We start from the raw sequence: 17,357 nt of genomic DNA, 5'->3' as shown, positions 1-17,357 counted from the left end.
TGCACTAAGCTAAAATGACCCAGAAGGAGCAAATCAAATGTGAGCTGCTCTCTCAGAGCCAGCATGTTTGCACAGTCCCATTGTTTGACTTACCATCTTGTGCAGACTTGGACCTTGTCCACTTGGCTGAACTGGTCTGAGCATTTCCCATGATGCCAGTTGTACCCAGGATCTCTAGGCATTCCCATCAGTTGCATGAACCTTAACCACATACCCAGGTTCAAATGATATGCTAAGCCAAACCCCCTGCTGTACTTCTGAAATGCGTTGAACACACTGCAACATTTAAAAGTAAAACGGCACCTGGTTCCTACATTGTTCAGCTATTGCTTTCTTTTTGAAAAGCCAGAGAGGGCGAAGCAAGTGTGAATGGGAAATGCATGCTGGGATTAAATGTTTTTCCTAACATTTCTCTCTCCCTCTACCTCTGCAGTATGTTGTGGTGACCGTCTGTCTGAAAGCTGGCTTAGAAACCACAGCATGGACAAAAGTAAGTATTAGAAATGTTTCAACCAGCACTTTCCCCTTATTCCTAATATTACTGAGCAAAGAAAAGGAAGGCATCTATTATACAGTGGTACCTCGGGTTAAGTACTTAATTCGTTCCGGAGGTCCGTTCTTAACCTGAAACTGTTCTTAACCTGAAGCACCACTTTAGCTAATGGGACCTCCTGCTGCCGCCGCGCTGCCGGAACACGATTTCTGTTCTCATCCTGAAGCAAAGTTCTTAACCTGAAGCACTATTTCTGGGTTAGCGGAGTCTGTAACCTGAAGCGTACGTAACCTGAGGTACCACTGTACTTATATAGCACATCAGAGAAGGAAGCCTTCCATTTGTTTGCATATTCTTTCACACACACAAAATATCAGAACGATTTCCTATTACAGGGGCACAATGCAGTGCTATTTGCCACTGCGTATTATGCTAGTACATGCAGTCTGCAAAAGACTACTGCACTGTGGCCTCTGGTGTAGTGGGTAAGATCTTGCAGCACTGACATCGCTGCAGCTTACCTGAACAAGGGCGGGGGAGCAAGGTGACTGCAAGGACAGCAGTGCGCAGACACACAAGTGGGAATGTTAGATTGGGCTCCTCCAGTGTGTCCATATAGCCTTGGCGTGCTCATTGCCCTTCCCTAGCCCTGTGCAGTGAGCTGCAGCAATACCAGTGTCAGGAGTGCAACTTCACTGCTCTGCCTCACTACACTGGCCACTACCGATTACATATAACGCATCCCCACTGGAAAAAAAGAAATCTTGGCATATGCCTAGGTGAATGCTAAACTTCCCAGGTTTTCTGCTCTGATGACACGGACGGGGGAGGCAGCTGATTTGTGCATAACTTCGGATCACTTATGGAAATTAGTAGCATCCTAACTCCCTTCAGCATACCACAACAGGGAATTAAAATTGTGGTAAATGGTGTGTTTGTGCATGTGCTTATGAGTAGAAGAGAAATTTGAGCTGGCGGTATGAAACCAGGAGGTGAGGTGTTTTCCTGGGTTATTTATCATACTGAATTCGGGGAAAAGATGTGTCATAGCAAGTATGTGGCACAACTGCATTGCTCCCTGCCTTTTCCACAAGGGAGGGTGAACCTCAAGGAAAATGAAATATCTTTCATATAAGTCCTTGTGCATTGCTTTCAAATATAGCCTAACCAGTCTAAGCCTGCCCTTTCAAAAAGCTTATTTGTGTACAAATCATATTACTTAGGTATACAGTGCCTTTTTAATTCTTACTAAATGCTGAATAGCATGATGCTTCTCTTATCTAATTCCACTCCCCATGACTGAAAATACAACAGTTACTGACCTTCTGCTATCAGGATTCATCCCAAAAAGGCTCTGGTGAAGCATTTGGAAACACACACACAGAGAGAGAGAAAGAGAGAGAGGAATTTTGGGGAGTATTTAAAAAAACAACTTTGGTGTTTTTCCTTTTCTTTTTTAAAAACGTGATATGTAGGTGTGCTTCCTTCATGCTTTTTTTTTTTCAAGTTGCCTTTTCTTCTAAGCCCACTTCCCAGTCTCTCACACACCATTTCTGGCAAGCCTTATTGTTTCAGCTGTGGCTTACTCACTCTGGGAAAGACTTCCTCCGAGCACTTGAGAAGTATTAAGAGCGTGCCACCGACTTAAGCCTCACCTCCATCATCGGGTGGATTGGTTACATTCATTTTAGTCTCAGGAGTGAGAAACTCTCGCTGCTGAATGAGAGGATAGGATAGAGGGAAATGAAACGCTTGGATAAATAAATTCGGGGGGAGCGCACAGTAGCCGTTGCTCAGTGCAGCAGAGAAGAAAGGTCTCCAGTTGTTTGCATGTTCTTCGACATGCACGGAAGTTCAGAACTGTTTGCTATTATGCTGGAGCAAAACAGCGCCCTTTGCCATGGCGCATTATGCAACTGCATGCGGTCTGTGAAAAGCTACTGGGCCGCAAAGGCTGATGCATTAGGACAAATGGGGCACTGCCTCACCAACCTCAGCCTGCCCTTAGCCTCCACTTCCTGCTTACAACCAGCCCAGGATGTGACTCTACCTGTCCGCTTCCTCCTCCTCAGTGTCAATGTTGCCCTTGTAGAACTCAGCCAGAAGGAGGATGGGGGCAAAGCTACACCTAGTTGGTTCTTGCTGTCATTGGCCAAGGCTTCAGCTCCACCTTCTGTGGGTCTCCTTGCCTTCCGTTCCTGCCTGTCCCAATAGGCCCCTTCTGTACCAACTCTTAAATGCCTGTTAAAAAAAACTTCTCTATTCTGCCAGGCCTTTACAGGCAATTAAGACTACATCCTTCCCCAATGGTTAGCTGATGCCAGTTTTTAACATTTTTGTGGCTTTTTATGGTAGCCCGCTGCGACGGTAGCTCGCTGCGACTTGTTTGTCAAGCATTCTGAGGATAAAATCGCTTGCATCCAACAGGATGTTGACTCCACCGTTACAGCAGATGAATATTGAGAATAATAATAATAATAATTTATCCCCCGCCTATCTGACTGGGTTTCCTCAGCCACTCTGGGATGCTTCTAACAAAATATTAAAAATACAATAAGACATCAAACATTTAAAAGTTCCCTAAACAGGGCTGCCTTCAGATGTCTTCTAAAAGTCAGATAGTTGTTTATTTCCTTGACATTGGATGGGAGGGCATTCCACTGGGCGGGTGCCACCACTGAGAAGGCCCTCTGCCTGGTTCCCTGTAACCTCACATCACAGTGAGGGAACTTCCAAATGGCCCTTGGCGCTGGACCTCAGTGTCCGGGCTGAATGATGGGGGTGGAGACGACGGGGGGTGGAGAAGCATCCAGAGCAATCAAGTCCTGCTATATTGGATGAGTTTCAGTTAGTAAGGCTTGAGGGTGTGGTCAAGGTGCCTGGATTGGTCAGGGCAACAACCACTTGCGCTCTGGACTCTTGCCCCTCTGGGCTGATAACAACTAGTAGGAAGGAGACAGCTGGCTGGGCCAGGGATGTGATTAATGCCTCCTTGTGAGAAGAGGTGGTCCCTTGCTTGCTTAAAGGAAGCACTTGACTCTGCCTGTCATCAGCTCTGGCTCCGCCCACTGTTGGTGTTCCAGCCAATGGATGCCAGTCTGAACTTCAGTTAACTCATAGCAGATTTCCTGCATTAGGAGGGTCTGGATAAGATGACCTTTGAGGTCACCCCTGCCCCCAACTCTGTGATTCTGCTACTGAATGGACATAGGATTGCACTGCGGGAATTTCCAGAATTAAAAGAAATGTGTGTGGTTTCTTAATTGTCAATGTTTACTGTGTTATAGTGATTGGGGTTTTGTATGTTTTAGCAGTTTTACTCCTTAATCATGATGGTGATTTTGATTTAGTTTACTATTGTTAGAAACTTTGGGAACTGTTTTCAGGGAGGAATTGTTTTCAACGCTCAGAAACTGAGCGTTGAAGATTCCACCTAAACATTAGGAAGAACTTCCTGACAGTAAGAGCTGTTCGACAGTGGAATTTGCTGCCAAGGAGTGTGGTGGAGTCTCCTACTTTGGAGATCTTTAAGCAGAGGCTTGACAACCATATGTCAGGAGTGCTCTGATGGTGTTTCCTGCTTGGCAGGGGGTTGGACTCGATGGCCCTTGTGGTCTCTTCCAACTCTATGATTCTATGATTCTATGATTCTATGAAACTGTCCGAGGGCTTTAAAAATAAACAAAGCTTGATGTGGGTCCCATGTGGTCCATTCGATGAAGAACGCTTGTTTTCAAAATACTTTTTAAAAAAATGAAAACGAGTATTGCTATTATTCTTCCAAACACACTTTAAGGGAAAGAGACAGCAAACATTATGCTGCTTAATGCTTTTTACCATTCCAAAAATTAACACCAGAGCCAAAGTACGATATAGACATACTTGAACCAAAAAAGGGGAAAGAAAAACTTGGTGTCAAAAATGCTTTCTGTATTTCCAAAGATTAACACAAAAGCCAGAGTGACACGTGTGTGTGTGTGTGTGTGTGTGTGTGTGTTATAAATATTCAAAATACAGATGTTTCCCTGACATCTAGGTGTAATTCTGGGTATGTTCCAAAGCACACTGGTTTGGATTGAGTTTAAATTTATTGCATTTGCATTCCTAAATTGCATCTCTATAGCCCACCTTACCTATGGTCGGCTTATCACTGCTCCTTACTGGGGGTGGGGCAGGGGTTAGAAGAGGAGCAGTAATGCACCAGCAAGGTCAGTGTGGTACACACAGCTGGGAACACTGGACTGGCTCTGCCAGTGCACTTAACCCAGTGGTTCACAAAGCAAGTGGTACAACCCGGGGGTGTGAGATTGCCTGGGGCGGGGTTGCGAAGAGTCATTGAGGTGGCTAGAGGGCACTGGAAGTATACATTTCTATCAGACGTTGGGATCACTGGATCAAGTTCATCAATCTCGTTGCATTAATTAAACTACAGTGGTACTTTGGTTTAAGAACAGCTTAGTTTATGAACAACTTGGATTGTGAACGCTACAAACCTGGAAGTAGGTGTTTTGGTTTGTGAACTTTGCCTTAGAATAAGAACATGTTTCACTTCCTGTTGAGTGTTTTCCATTTGTAAATTGAGTCCCCCGCTGCTATAGGAAAGCACATCTTGGTTTTAAAATGGTTTGGTTTAAGAACGGACTTCCGGAACAGAAGTTCCATTCAAAGAGGTTCAATGGAACAAATTTGTAAACCAAGGTACCACTGCATAAAGTTTTGATTGAATTTTAAATAAATGTGCAATTAATGGTCACAGTTTTGGATTTTATTGTGTTATCCTTGGCGGGTTGTGCAAAGCTTAATGCTGAATAATTCTTTTCATGGGAGGCACTGGGGGATGAGGCTGTGGAACCAAGGGAGCAATGTTTGGGAACCTTACTGCCACCTATCCCACTAGAGACTGGGTGAATCCTACCTCTGCTGCCTCCTACCCTGTCCCTCTGAGCTAGATTCTTGGAGACAGGGGAACGTGGTTGGTTAGGGATTTGTTTTGTTTTTAAATGCCTGGGATAAGTTAGCTTTGAAAACAATGTGCTGCATTTCACAGAGAAAGGCTTTTAACACAGGATTCTTCCAAGCCGTTTAATCAATCTTGCTGCTGGCTGAAAATAAAGCGTGTTAGACCGCCCGGAGTGAGACTGACAAAAGCCTTAGGTGGAAGCAAAATAATACCTGAGAGTCAAGTGTGGGGGCAGGAGGAGGCTGTGCTGTGTGTCTTGATTTGTTTCTCTTTCCCTGCAGTTCAGTCACTTGGCTGTTTGGGGAAGCATGCTGCTCTGGCTGGTCTTCTTCGGAGTCTACTCCACCATCTGGCCCATCATTCCGATTGCACCAGACATGCTGGGGCAGGTCAGTCCTTGGGTTCCACAGTGGCAAAAGAGCACATTTGTGTGTGTCTGTGTGTTTTCTCAGGAGCAAATATACTTTGAGAAGTGAATAGTTTAGAGCTCCCAATTAGATCATCCACATTTAAGTAAGCTGTTGGGTTGTGGGTTTGTTTTTGCTTTCAAAAGGATTGCTCTACTCTGAGTTTACTTGAACTTTGTTTAAAAAAATATCCTTGATGTGCAAAGTTATGCACTTCTTTCAAAAAAAATCAGTCGATTACATGAGATCTAAATCAAAATAGGCCATAACTTTTCTCCACCCTATTTTTTAATATTAGTATTTTGTTAAGGTGATATCAGTTAAAAGAAATATAGAACTTTTTTCCACCCTAGATGAACAGGCAAAATAGCATGATCCTATGCATGTATACACAGGAATAAATCCATGGTATTTAGTGGGACTCCAACCTGGGTGAAAGGGCTTGATTGCACAATCCTAAACATGTCTGCTCAGAAGTAAATCCACAGTATTCACTGGGACTTATTCCCAGTAAAGTATGCACAGGATTGTAGCTGACATCACCACAGACACCATTGTTGTCCTTCAACACTGGTTAGTTCTATTGGTATACAGTACAAATTAAAAGTGCACCAGATGTAATCACTATGACTGTGGCTAGTTAAAGAAATATTAGTCCAAATAAATGAGTTTTAATCGACTGATTAATGTATTATACCCACATTAGTCTGACTGTGACTGAAGCAGTAGTCTTGAAGGGAGAAAATACGTTTTAGAAGAGTCACTGCTTCCTCCATGTTAGTGAAAGAGCAACTACTTTTCTAAGATGGTGTCCACTATCTGCAATTTTTAATAAGTACTTGGTATTATTATTGTTGTTGTGTTACATGATCAATCTAGGTGTTGATTTAGTTGCTTGGCAAGTTTTTAATCAATGATCCGAATTGATTGATAAATGTTGCACCCCTAGTGTAAACCCCTAATGTTGCACCCACAGTACAAATGTTGCTGAAAGAAACGGTAATGGAAGTACAAAAAGGCAAAGTTGGGTGCCATTGCTGCTCTTTTTCATTTGAAGCCTCCTTTGAAAATGCATTTCACCTAGGCAGGATATTGCGGTTCTGGTGGGTAGAATCCTGGGCGATATGTTCAACATCAGACACATGCATTTCTCCCAGTTATGAGCATGCATCTGTGATCAGGATTTGGCCATACATTAATCCTTTCCAGTGCTCCCCCCGCCCTAGAAAAATAGGTACTCACCATGAAGATCCTCTCCATATATGATTTTCTGTTTTGTGGTTTCTTTTACAGAATACCATTTGCAAACTAAATGTTTATTAAAGCCACATTACATATCATTTCTGATTAAGTACCCAGTTTTTCCAGTATTCTTTTCCACTGACTAGTCTAAGGGGCTGGAAATATATCTGTAAAATAAATTACTGGGTGACCATATCCAAAAGGGAGTACTTACCCTTCAAATGTTAGTGAGGCTTTGGATTTGTTCCTTCGACATCTATTGAGTTCCAGGTGGTGAAATTCTCCCCTTCGGTGCCATGAATTCAACCTTTGGAGAATGGGATGTGGGGGGCAATAATGAGCCTGTCAAAACCACTCAGGAGTCTGATGGGAATGTGAAAAATAAGAGACTCTGGGGGTATATGTGTGTATGTGTGTATTTAATAAATGAAAGGTGAAATACTACAGGGAGTAAACCCAAATGAAAAATGTGTCATTCTAGCAAGATAGGACCAGGACAACATTTAAATCTAAAGATATGCACTCTCTCTCTCTCTCTCTCTATATATATATATATATTTCACTTGGTGGTATTGTTGTCCCGTTGGTGAAATGTTTTGTGCTAGCAGGATGTTGACAGCAAGAAAACGCATAAGCAAGTTGCTGGTAACTTTGTTGCACAGTAGATTTTGCAATCTGTTCCTCTGTGGGTTTCTGCTAGTTCAGTTGTTGCACAGTTTAGCGGATGGAGGAGGCAACCCTCCCCTTGACATCTCTGGCAAGCAGATTTGTGGGTTCCTGTAGCACAGTGGGAGAGCCGGTGCTTTGTATGCAGAAGGTCCAGGTTCAGTTTCCAGCATTGCCAGGTAAGACTTACAAAGAATCCTTGCTGAAACTTTAGCTGCCATTCATCATCTTCAGGTAGAGCTGGGAAGAACTTGGGAGAGCTAGCTGGATGGACCTGAGCTGTTCTGCCTTGATGTTAGGCGGCTTTCTTTTACGTTCGCTAACTGGCTGTTTCCTACACCTCCTGTCCAAATACGCTGGAGAAAAGAGTAGTTCTGTATCAGTACCATCCGGGGAGAAGAGCAGTTCTAGTGAACCAAGCAAATTAATTTTAATAAAAACCCATTCCTGTGTATTAGAAAATACTCTAAAGACAGTTTTGTAAGGTTAAAGGTAAAGGGACCCCTGACCATTAGGTCCAGTTGTGGCCAACTCTGGGGTTGTGGCGCTCATCTCGCTTTATTGACCGAGGGAGCTGGCGTACAGCTTCCGGGTCATGTGGCCAGCATGACTAAGTCGCTTCTGATGAACCAGAGCAGCGCATGGAAACGCCGCTTACCTTCCCGCCGATGTGGTACCTATTTATCTATTGCACTTTGACGTGCTTTCGAACTGCGAGGTTGGCAGGAGCAGGGACCGAGCAATGGGAGCTCACCCCGTTGCAGGGATTCAAACTGCCAACCTTCTGATCAGCAAGTCCTAGGCTCTGTGGTTTAACACACAGAGCCACCCGCGTCCTTTTGTAAGGTTACTTCTCCTGTAATTCCATCTAATAAACAAGAGAAACTCTGCAGCCATTCTCTATTAAATCTGGTCGCAGTCTAATAAATATTTCATTGTGTTGCGGTATAAGACAGGGGATGCTGCAAGAGATTGCCATGGACAGCTTGATTGCTGTGGACAGCTTTCAAGGGTGAGGAGAGAGAGTGACAGCTGACAGGACAAGGGTCTGCCAGCCTGCTTATGACGAACAGAGACAAAACCAAATTCCTTAGACGGCATTCCATGGCATCTTCATTATGCTCCGTTGTGCTATTTGCATCACCAGTTCTAATTCAAATTTCCATAAATAAGGCTGAAATTTGATTAGCAGAACTACGAAGCATATTTTGCAGCCCAAGAACGGTAGGCTCATAATGCCCCTGCAAATAGGTCAGCTTTTAATACAGGGGTGAGGAAACTGAGGGCTTGCTGATGGAATCCTGCTTTTATTTAGATCTTTGCTGAATATTCTACAGTTTTAATTTCAAGTTAATCATAGCTGTTTTGCTGGGCAGGAATAATTGAACCCCCATTTTTAATTGTGAAGATGTTTACCTTTCCCTCATTGATTCAATACCATTGTTTCCCATGGATGTTGCTTTTTCTTTCTTGGATCATGGATCATAAGAACATAAGAAGAACCTTGCCGGATCAAGTCAAAGCTCATCAGGTCCTGCATCTTATTCTCTCAGTGGCCAACCAGATCTAAGTGCAATAGCGCTCTCTCCACAGGGTTTCCAGCAATACTGCCTCTTAACAGTGGAGGTAGATCATTTGGAGAATCAGATATCATGTTATGAACAGGATGTAGTCATAATCCTGCATATCCAATCAGTTTTGACTAAATGATGATCTCCCTGAGGGCCATTCAGGGAAGAACTAGTCAGGACAATACAAATGAATGTGCCAACATTTATCCAGAAGCCTCAAAAACTGTCCAAATATGGGAGACGTTACCCAACAATGCTGGAAAAAAACTGTGAAAACCTGTGAGTAATTTGAGCTGAGCCCTAATTTTATTGCAGCTACATGGGGGTGGGGGTGGGGAATCTGACACAATTGTGGTTAAACATCTGCTCCAACACAACACCCAGGTCCCAAAGTAAAGAATACAGTGCTAATAGCATTGAGTTTCTGTGTGAATATTTCAAGGAAATGTTTTTCTAGTTAAAAAATGTAATTTAATACTCATTGGATTTCCCAAAACAAATGATGTCTTGAGATATGGCATTAAAGCCTCACTGGGGCTAAGGCAATATTTTATATTATTTTCATTCCAACCACAAGAATTACACTATGTGTGATTGAATGAGGTCATTAATGTAGCCCAGTATTGTAGCAGCGTGTTCCTAGATCGGTAATCAATTACCAGATACGTTAAAAGGCTGCTCATCGTCTAATCAAGAATGAAGAAGCGATTGGGGAGAAAGGGATTCTGTCCAAACATACAGAGCACTTGGAGCGTTCATATTCCTTTCAAGAATTCCACTCCATCATTGAAATGTCAGGATTTGGCTTCCAGGACTTTACACAGCAAGTGAAGCAGAGTTTTAAAATCCAAGTCCTCTGAAAGGAGGCTCATAAAAATTAGATGGAGGAGGTGGGATGTATAAAAGCCGCATCAACTTTCAAGACGGTTCTTGCAAAATCTATTACCGATATACAAAACCAACTGCACTGAGCCCATGATAGTCCACAGCTGAGAAAGAAAAATGGCTTCTCTTCCTCAGAGACAGAACATTCCCAATACTAGACGTATTCTATAGTGCTATTCAAGGGAGAAAGGTCTTAAAAGCAAGACAGGAAGCAGACACCTTGGGGTATATTCTGGTGGTTATCTTTAAAGCCCTAAATCAGGAGTAGCCAAGATGGTGCCCTTCATATGTTGTGGACTACAACTCCCATCATCTCTGCCCATGGGCTGTGCCATAGCTGAAGCAGATGACAGTTGCAGTCCACAGCATTTGTGATGACTACCCCTGCGCTAAATGACTGGGGACTCAAAATACCCAAATCCTTGCATATTGCCCTGCCTGCGTATTAAGACCTTCATCTGAGGACCTCCCCAGGTTTGGAATATCCATGACACAAGTGGTGAGGTTAACAGAAATATCTGGAAAACCGCCTCCTTCCCTACAGACCCTCTCAGGTGTAAGGCTGGCAGAGAGGACCCTCTCGGTAGTTCTGCCACCCTCAAGGGATTTCTCTGTGGCAGCTACTAAATTGTAGAATTCCCTCACCACAGAGGCACATCTAGCTAAAGATGTAAATATTTACCCCAAAATAGACAGGCAGACAGATTGGGGCCTACCCTATTCCTTTGACTGTTTCTTGTTTTAAACTGATAATAGCAGTGTTGTGTTTTAAAACTATTGTAACCAACCCTGGAATTTTATGGTTAAGGATAGGTAAAGACTTGAATAAGTAATCATTATCATCATGGCATATTTTGGGTGCCAGATTAAGACATTCAGGTTTTCCCAGGCAATCTGAAGGGATTGCATTTATTTTCAGTCTGCTTTAAACAGAAAGGAAAAGGCTATTATCTTGTAGTTTGTATTGTACAGTGGTACCTTGGGTTACAAACACCTCAGGTTACAAATACTTTGGGTTACAGACTCCACTAACCCGGTAGTAGTACCTTGGGTTAAAAACTTTACCTCAGGATGAGAACAGAAATCGCATGGTGGTGGCACGGCAGCAGTGGGAGGCCCCATTAGCTAAAGTGGTACCTCAGGTTAAGAACAGTTTCAGGTTAAGAACGGACCTCCGGAACGAATTAAGTTCGTAACCAGAGGTACCACTGTAGTGCAGTGTAGTAGCAAACTTATTGTTTTATATTTTCTGGATGTGCCATGATCATATTATAAAGTAGTTGTGTTGTTCTGTGTTTTAAATCAAGCATTGCTAAGAGTTGTTTCTTTTTGTTTTCCAGTGTATTTCTTATCAATAAAAATAAATAAATTGGTGTGGCGCAAGCAGATTTTTATTCTTAAAGTGTGGCCCAGAGAATAAAGTTGGAGAACCACTAGCCTAGCCAGTAAATGGAATAGAACTAGCTAGAGCTAGACAATGGGCTCAGAAGCCTCAGATTTCAGGTCTTAAAGAGATTCCCAGCTGAGATCAAGAACTATTTCCCCATCTTACCCTTCCCTTTGTGTGTTGATAGAGCTGCTGAGTTAGGCGCTCCATGAGAGCTTTGAGCTTCTTTTTGAAGCTTCTGACATGAGCCATCATGGAAGACAGGATACAAAATTAGATGGACCATTAATATGTTCTGGTTTGGTAATTCTCGTTTCCCTTTCTTAGTACAAGCTTCTCGTGTTTTGTCATGGACTAATTTATTTTGTTCCCAAGCCGCAAAGGTGATTTGTATTGCACAGAAAAATGACCGGGGCTCTTTTTAAATTTTATTTTAATGTTTCCTTTAAGGAAAGGCTTTTAAAAAGGAAGTTTCATATATTGCATTGCAATATGAAGTATTTATTGGTTCAGAGGGATTTCATTCCCCGAGTGACCTGTTGCCTAGTCTTTGTCTAAGAAAAGATTGCAGTTACTCAGTCATTCTTTTCATCACAGGTCGCTCTATACCTTCCACCGTTAAGCCAGTGGTTAGAGGTCCATATTTGACCACTACTTTCTAGCCATTTTTATTCTGTTTTATATCCAATTTTCCATGTTCTTCCTGACAGAGAGAGAAAAAATGAAGCTCAGAAAGAAAACTGGGAACTGAATCAGCACTTCTTCTTTCCCTCACCCCCACAAAGCAATTTCTGGAAATGTGAAGCCATCTCCCTCTGATCCCAAGTGCTTCCCATGGGTAGCGTTTAACCAGGGGTTCAGACTGCGTACGATTATTCTTCAGAAGTATGCGTATGTATCTCACCAGATCACTGGTTCTACATACGGAATAACTATTATTGCAAACAAATGTTCCTATGCACTAGGTATGGGTGCCAAAAGCACAAATCCTTACATATTTTATTAAAGGGAAGCTGCCAGACTTACATGAACACCGGGGGTCAATCGCTCAGTGGCAGATCACATGCTTTGCATTCAGAATTCCCAGCATTTCCAGATAACCTCATCTGAAAACTTGGGGAGCCAGTGCAGGTCTGGGGAGCAGGTCTTGGGGAGCCGTGTGGACCAAAGGTCTGACTGGGGAATAAGGCAGATTCCTGTATCCCATTGTTTGTTAAAGTGTGGGGGTGAGGGATTCTTTCACCTATGCGAATAGGCACCGCTAATTTCCCAAACTAATAAAATAGATACTATGGGGTATAAAAAGCCCTAACCATGTCCAACACACTTAAAATAGCACTACTTTTTTGCAATTCAATCTTGAATGTATCCTTGCTGAGAATCTTCTTTCCAGAGACACGCATACAGAGAATTGAAATGGTGTTGTTTGTCCTTACCTTACACAAGAGGGGCCTGCCTTTCATGAGAGGGAAAACAACAGATTCAGCCAGAGGGGGCACTCTTTCGGGCCACCTGACCCTGAAACCAGGCTTTTCCATTAATGTACTTGGCCAAGGAATGGCCTTGTAGAGCCGCTAGAAGGGGGGCTTCAAGAGAGAGGGAAAGAGATCGCTCTTAGCAAACACTTCCTGTGCAACTTGCAATGGGCCAAGGATTCTGTGGGGAGATGGAACTCCAGCTGTGTCCTCACCCAGCTCCGTCATGTCTTCCAGGAAAGGGCTGGAGATTCAACTTTCATCTTCCATCTAAACCAGGCTTAGTTAACCAGCTGTTGTTCCTGGGAACAGAAGAAAGATCATTTCCGTTAGCTTCAAGGGCTATCTTCATGGGAATGTAGTTGTTGCATTGCTCCTTTTCAGGGTTTTGTATTGCTCCTTTTAGAGGTGGCTAGGGATAGGTACCAGTTTTGAGTTCTCCCAAGTTTCTCATTTTTCCAGTCTTGAGTTCAGTTCCCCCCATTTCTACCTCATTTTGCATTTTAAAAAAAGCAAAACATGAAAATTAATCAAACTTTTAATGTAAATTCCTCCTAATAGACATTTTGAGCGTTTGCTATGTTCCCTCATATTTTTCCTGACACTTTTTCTGTTGTTGTTGTTGTTGTTGTTGTTGTTGTTGTTGTTGTTGTTGTTATAATTTATATATCACCCTATACCCAGAGGTCTCAGGGCTGTTCACAGAACAAAATGAAAATATAAAACCACAAAATATATACAAAAGTATTTTTACACAAAAGTAAAAACAACCCAATAACCCCCCCACACACACACACACATAACCCCCCCCACCACATTTTAAAAGGGCATAGGAAAATTCTTTTCGTCTCAGGTTTTCTGGTCCCAACAGTTACTGTTTTTGCTCTTTCAACTTCTCGTGTTTCGATAGCGTTTGGCAGCGGCTGGGAAATTGGCCGTTCCAACTGTGGTTTGTTTTGTGTATGATCGTTCACATTTTACACAGCAGCGTGGACATTTCAGCCCATGGAAACTCTTCATTCACGTATTAAGTCAGAAATCAGATTTCTGTCTACAGGCACACAGGCTTTCTCGTCCCAGTCTTGTTTGCTTCCATTGTTAATGGTCTCTGGTCTGTTTGATGTGGCTTTCAAACTTTTCTTGGACTGTACTCCAGGCAGGCAGATCAGCATAGCATAATGGACGGTGCATGCCTTTGCAAAGATGTATGGAAGGGATTTCAGCCTTTCTCAAGCTGTGAGCTGGACTTACTAAGGGAGTAATGGCAGTACCTGGTGGAGGTTGAGAAAGAGCTTTTGCCTTGCCTGTCCGGACTCTCTCTCTCTCTCTCTCTCTCTCTCTCTCACACACACACACACACACACACACTTTTATACTGTATAGACTTGGGTCTGGTTTGTGTGTGTTTTTAAACAAACACACACACACACACACACACACCATAAATCGTTGACCTTGGTTAAGAAAGACCTTTGGGAGTGATGTAAATGGAAGTTATCTTTCTTGGCTAAGGAAAACACTGTGTGCTTTAATTTGACTGGGGTGCAGAGTGCTGACTTCTAGTCCGCACACCTGTTCTTAATCTTCGCAAGGGCACTGCAGAAGACGGTAGGCAGCCAGTGAAGACTCAATTCTTCCCTGCCTCGGCATGGACCCTGGGGAAACGTCTTGCCATTTTTCTTGGCTAACCGGATAGCATTTCCCAAAGGAGCCAGGCTGTGGCTCCCAGCAAACAGAAGGGAAGCAGCACAGACTTCTAAACTTGATGGACACTGATTGGTTCTATCCTGGAAGCAGGAGCAGTTTATCGTGCTGGCTGAAGAGGAAGCGCACATTAATTTCTTTGAAGGGTGCTCTCTTTTTCATTGCATAAAGCTAGAATGGGGGGGGGACACATGGGATTGGCAAACATTGTCTGCATTGCTCTTGTGCTGTTTTTAAGGGGATGCCTGTAAACCACTAGTAAATAAATAAATAACAGGTGCTTGAGTTGATCTTGAGATTCATCATTTCTGCACTGCTGATTGATAGCCTGAAGGCTAAACTACATATGCCATTCATCACATGCAAGGTTTCTGTTTCACAAATTGCCAGGTTGGGGGGGGGCTCCAGTCGTGATGTGCAGGGGGTTGGGGGGGCATTAGCCCTTTGCTCTGGATTTGCCCCACACCTGAAATTTGCACTGGGGGGGAGCTCCCATTTCCTCCAGTGGGAGCTTTATTTGCAGTGCAGGTGGTATGCATGGAGGGCCCAGTCTGGATTGAGATTCCAGAGGTTGCAAAAGTTTAAAGTCCTTTTGACCTCGATGGGCATCTAGTCCAACACCCTGCACTACCAGGATAGTCCTAGCCCTACCTGGCGAAGCTTGGGATTGAGCCTGGGATTGACCAGATGCCATGTGCAGACATGACAAAGCATCCAGATAGCATGATAATTTTATTGTTTTGAATGTGCATTATTTTCTACACATCATCAGCGTTTCTGTACCTCAAAACAGACCTGTGTAATGGCAGAAAACAGTACATTTTCTGCAATGACCAAAAAAATAAGTGATACTTCTATGGATGAGATTTAAGAGATCGAGGAATCTGTCAGTTTTGGTTTCTCATTTTTCCCATCTTAAATTCACTTCCCCACATTTCTGCAGCAATTTGGAATTCTTCTTTTTTTTAATTATTCGTAAAAAAATCATCAGCATCTCAGCACATTTTTTTTTGCAAGCAATGTCCCCAAATATAATGCATTTTTGTCTGTTGTTTTCACTAATATATACTTTTCTGTACACATTGATTGGAGATCTACACCACAAAATTAGGAAAGGAGCAAATTTCAAAGGATCGTTGTCTTTCCTTTCAAGACAGCAGAGAGGGGGGGGGGCACAGTGCAAAGGCACTGGCGGAATCACAGGGTCGGCTCTGCCAGTGCATTCACAACACGTGGACCTTGCCATACCTTCCCACTTGCTCTGTAGCTTCTGGTAAGGAGCAGCTTAGCAACAAACAGGGAATCAGCTGTGTGGCCATGCCCCTTCAGGCCATCTGCCACTGAGAATCTACATGATTATATGAAAAGGTAAAGGGACCCCTGACCATTAGGTCCAGTCATGACCGACTCTGGGGTTGTGCCGCTCATCTCGTTTTATTGGCCGAGGGAGCCGGCGTACAGCTTCTGGGTCATGTGGTCAGCATGACTAAACCACTTCTGGCGAACCAGAGCAGCACACAGAAACGCCATTTACCTTCCCGCCGGAGCGGTACCTATTTATCTACTTGCACTTTGATGTGCTTTCGAACTGCTAGGTTGGCAGGAGCAGGGACCGAGCAACAGGAGCTCACCCCATCGTGGGGATTCGAACCACCGACCTTCTGATTGGCAAGTCCTAGGCTCTATGGTTTAACCCACAGCGCCACCCGCGTCCATACATGATTATATTAGGAGTGCATAAATGTAATTGACACATGCTATTCCTTTTTGAGGGTTTTTTTTTTAAAAAAATTGTTGGCTCAGACTTTTCAGATTTGTTGTGGTTTGATTTCTAAGCAAAGGGTGTAATTAGCTACAGTATTCTGGGAAATAATGGTGTTAGCCAAAGCCTTGTTTGGGAATAAGAAACCTCTGATTCAACGTGGCAGAACATGTTTGACTTTACCCTCTCTATAGGCAGATTCCTTTTTGTGCTGAACAACTCTTTTTTTCTTTTCTTCTTAGTGTTTGGGGAGAGGTGTTGTTGGGCTATTCATGTCCATGATGTTCCCAGGCTGTAAAATGTTGACATAAGCCTGCACAGTTTCTTGCTCTGCATACAATTGCTTTCTTTCTTCTTTCCTTCTTCTTGCTCCCTTGCTGAAAGCTCGCAGGCTTTGTTCCAAGGATTGCAACCAAAGGTATATAATGTTATAACACACAGGAGATCTGTTGATTTCATTGTACAAACTTCAGAGGAGCGTTCATGCGCTCTGCCTTTGACATCAGTTGCGGGAAATTCTTCATTGCTCTGTTCAGTGCAATAAACAGACCTCCTGTATGCAGCCGTCTCCTGTAGGGAATCCCCCTTGGTTTTTGCACATGCTAAGTTAAGAGCCCTTGGACTCTTCATGGAGAAATTCAGGTTCTTCCAAGAGGGAACAAAAGAGGATATGAGCAGGGAGGCGGAAAGTGGCTGAAAGCTATAGAAACCCTCCAGACCTCTTGATCTGGCCATTGGTACCATCCAGGCTGCCACCACCCTCCTTGAGTATGTTTGCCTGGCAGGAATGCAACCTTGAACACCA

General features: G+C 43.3%; 2 protein-coding genes across 10 annotated transcripts in view; one reads left to right on the top strand and one right to left on the bottom strand.

The window, feature by feature from the left end:
• The window catches only part of SHISA2 (shisa family member 2), a 455,435-nt gene that overhangs the window by 324,394 nt on the left and 113,684 nt on the right, over nt 1–17,357 (bottom strand). The window lies entirely within an intron of this gene.
• ATP8A2 (ATPase phospholipid transporting 8A2) overlaps nt 1–17,357 on the top strand; it is a 325,713-nt gene that overhangs the window by 227,752 nt on the left and 80,604 nt on the right. For 7 of the 9 annotated variants that reach the window (XM_082220253.1, XM_082220252.1, XM_082220250.1 and 4 more), the window contains 2 exons: nt 434–490; nt 5,735–5,842. In XM_082220253.1, the coding sequence (XP_082076379.1) occupies nt 434–490; nt 5,735–5,842 (165 nt within the window). The remainder of the gene's footprint in view (nt 1–433; nt 491–5,734; nt 5,843–17,357) is intronic. The other 2 variants (XM_082220254.1, XM_082220251.1) reach the window with 1 other exon arrangement.

This window comes from Podarcis vaucheri, assembly GCF_965113315.1.
Source record: "Podarcis vaucheri genome assembly, chromosome: 4".
Classification (NCBI taxonomy): Eukaryota; Metazoa; Chordata; class Lepidosauria; order Squamata; family Lacertidae; genus Podarcis; species Podarcis vaucheri.
This window is presented reverse-complemented; position numbering and strand designations above follow the sequence as displayed.